At 46.2% G+C, this 3,326-nt stretch overlaps 1 protein-coding gene across 1 annotated transcript; it reads left to right on the top strand.

The window, feature by feature from the left end:
- The first annotated feature begins 1,208 nt into the window (after window positions 1-1,208).
- LOC109219509 lies at window positions 1,209-3,075 on the top strand. Its single transcript, XM_019383969.1, has 2 exons — window positions 1,209-1,506; window positions 3,029-3,075. Exons 1-2 carry the CDS (start codon window positions 1,209-1,211, stop codon window positions 3,073-3,075), a joined length of 345 nt encoding a protein of 114 aa, XP_019239514.1.
- Window positions 3,076-3,326: the final 251 nt, after the last annotated feature.

The raw sequence follows: 3,326 nt of genomic DNA, 5'->3' as shown, positions 1-3,326 counted from the left end.
AAATCTCTTGGGTTGTCAAATCTCGTTAGCACAAGGACTTCACCAAAGTATTTATACTCAGCTTTCAGCCTTAGAAAAACATACTTTGATCAAACCAAAATTCTCTCTTTATTCTACTGCAAACAAACATTGTAGTTCTTTGAGACCTGCTGTGTAACAAGTCAGAGAAAAAGGAGAGTATAACACTGGTGAGACATTGTATCAAAAGAGACGAGTGTTATAGGAAGTGAGCTATCACGTCACTTTCATTGTACTCGAAGAAACGCATTTACTAAAGAGAACTCCCTTGCAACCCAAAGGGACTGGACTAGGATTCACATTGCATCCGAACCAGTATAAAATTCCAGTGTCTTTAATTCCCGCACTTACTTTCTGTGTTTTATATTCTGCTACTATAACTGTTAGGTTATTGCATCTAGTCGACTAATTGGTAAATCAGTCAACTAATAGAGTTTAAACTTAAAAAATATACAATTCACCCCTCCCCTTATACTTTCAGGAGGGCCAGGCCTGTAGGTGGTGGAAGTCTTATCTTCTCGGCAGGCCAATGGATTTTCCTCCCATGACTTGGGACCAGTTTACACAACTTTCCTTGGATAGGTATATTCCACCCTCTTAGAGGGAAGAGTTCCGAGGTCAGTTTGAGTAGCTCCAGCAGGGTCAGATGTCAGTGACCGATTATGAGGCGATATTCTTTGAGTTGTCTCGCCATGCACTTATGATACTTCTTACTGACGCAGAGAGAGTACGGAGATTTGTTACAAGGTTACACTCTGGTAATAAAGCTAGTATGGCCCGGGACGTTGAGATGGGGACTTCTTATTAGCTAGTAGTAGAGATTGCTCGAAGGATTGAGGGCTATCTCTAGAGGGGTAGAGAGCAGATACAGCGGAATAAGAGGACCCATTTCTTTGGAGAGTTTAGAGGTGCCCCAGCTGGGGGCAGAGGTCAGTTCGGGATAGTCAGCCTAGCAGGCCCCCATATCTAGCACCACCACCACCTCCTCGGTGTGCTCCAATGCGATCCTATTTTAGTGCTATGCCAGAGAGTTCTTACCGCCCACCAGCTCTTTAGGGTTCTTACAGTGGGTACTCGAGTCATCGGGGTTCTTCTAGTGCCATGTAGAGAGTTCATACCACCCACCAGCCATCTAGGGTTCTTCTAGTGGGTATTCAGGCCATCAGGGTCAGACTTTGGGAAAGCAGTCTATGGTACCGAGAGGTTGTTACGAGTGTGGAGATCCGGGTCACATGAAGAGATTTTGTCCCAGGCTTCGGGGTAAGGCAATGCAGCAGGGTCATCATCTGATGATTATAGCACCAGCCGTCCAACCGCCCAAAGGCGGAGGGCATGCGGGTAGGGGCTGCCCTAGAGGTGGAGGCCAGGCAGGGGGAGGTCAGCCAACTACTGTTCAATCAGGTGGAGGCCAGCCACCCGGTGCTTCAGCTAGATTCTATGTTTTTTCGGCCAGACCAGATGCAATGGCCTCAGATGTCATGATCACAGGTATTATTTCTGTCTCCGGTAGGGATGCTTCGATATTATTTGATCCAGGGTCTACCTATTCATATGTATCATCTCTGTTTGCTCATTTCCTGGATATTCCTCGGGAGTTCTTGGGTACTCCAGTTTATGTGTCCACTCCTGTGGGTGATTTAGTGGCTGTGGATCGGATCTATCGGTCCTGTGTGGTCACATTCTGTGGTTATGAGACTAGAGCGGACCTCCTGTTGCTTGATATGACTGACTTTGAGGTCATCCTGGGCATGGACTGGTTATCCCGATACCACGCCATCCTTGACTGTCATGCCAACACTGTTACTTTAGCAATGCCAGAGTTACTGAGATTGCAATGGAAGGGTTCATCTGTGAGTACATCTAGTCGGGTCATCTCTTTTTTGAAGGCTCGGTATATGGTCGAGAAGGGTTGTTTGGCTAATCTAGCTTATGTTCGGGATACTACTGCAGAGTCTCCGACGATTGATTTAGTACCAGTAGTTTGGGAGTTTGCCGATGTGTTTCCTTCTAACCTTCCAGGCATGCCACCGGATCGTGACATTGATTTCTGTATTGATTTGGCTCCAGGTACCCAGCCTATATCTATCCCACCGTACCGTATGGCTCCGAAAGAACTGAAGGAGCTGAAGGAGCAACTTGAGGAGTTGTTAGCAAAGGGGTTCGTCAGGCCAGTGTATCACCTTGGGATGCACCGGTGTTATTCGTGAAGAAGAAAGATGGGACTATATGGATGTGCATTAATTATGCCAGTTGAACAAAGTTACAATCAAGAACAAGTACCTGTTACCGCATAGTGATGATTTGTTTGACCAGTTGCAGGGTGCTAGGGTGTTCTCTAAGATCGACTTGAGATCAGGGTACCATCAGCTAAAGATTTGGGACTTAGATGTTCCGAAGACTGCTTTCCATACTAGATATGGCCACTATGAGTTTCTGGTGATGTTCTTCGGCTTGACTAGTGCCCTCGCAGCGTTTATGGGTTTGATGAGCAGGGTGTTGAGGCCTTATATTGATTCGTTCGTCATTGTCTTCATTGATGACATCTTGATCTACTCACGTAGCCTGGGGGAGCACGAGCCGTATTTGAGAGTGGTGCTTCAGACCTTGAGGGAACAAAAGCTATATGCTAAGTTCTCCAAATACGAGTTTTGGTTAAATTCTGTGGCATTCTTGGGGTTCTATTAAGCGAGGGTATTAAGGTAGATCCCAAGAAGATTGAGGCAGTTTAGAGTTGGCCTCGTCCCACTTTGGTGATTGCGATCAGGAGTTTCCAGGGGTTAGAAGGGTATTATTGCCGATGTGTGAGGGCTTTTCATCCATTGCAGCACCTTTGACTAGATTGACCCAGAAGGATGCTCCGCTCCGTTGGTCCGATGATTGTGAGGCGAGCTTTTAGAAGCTCAAGACAGCTTTGACTACAACACCGGTTCTAGTGTTGCCTTCCGGTTCGGGGATGTATACACTGTATTGCGATGTTTCACGCATTTGCTTGGGTTGTGTATTAATGTAGGAGGGGCGGGTTATTGTATATGCTTCGCATCAGCTGAAGATTCATGAGAAGAATTACCCTATGCACGATCTAGAGTTAGCCGCAATTGTTCATGCTCTTAAGATCTGGAGGCATTATCTTCATGGGGTGTCATGTGAGGTTTACAGTGACCATCGCAGCTTGCAGCATTTGTTCAAGCAAAGGGATCTCAATTTAAGGCAGCGCAGATGGCTTGAGTTACTGAAGGATTATGATATCACCATTCTTTATCATTCGGGCAAGGCAAATGTAGTCGCAAATGCCTTGAGCAGAAAGGTAG

Source organism: Nicotiana attenuata, unplaced genomic scaffold, assembly GCF_001879085.1.
Source record: "Nicotiana attenuata strain UT unplaced genomic scaffold, NIATTr2, whole genome shotgun sequence".
Classification (NCBI taxonomy): domain Eukaryota; kingdom Viridiplantae; phylum Streptophyta; class Magnoliopsida; order Solanales; family Solanaceae; genus Nicotiana; species Nicotiana attenuata.
Note: the sequence above shows the minus strand (reverse complement) of the source record. Positions and strands in the feature narration are given on the sequence as shown.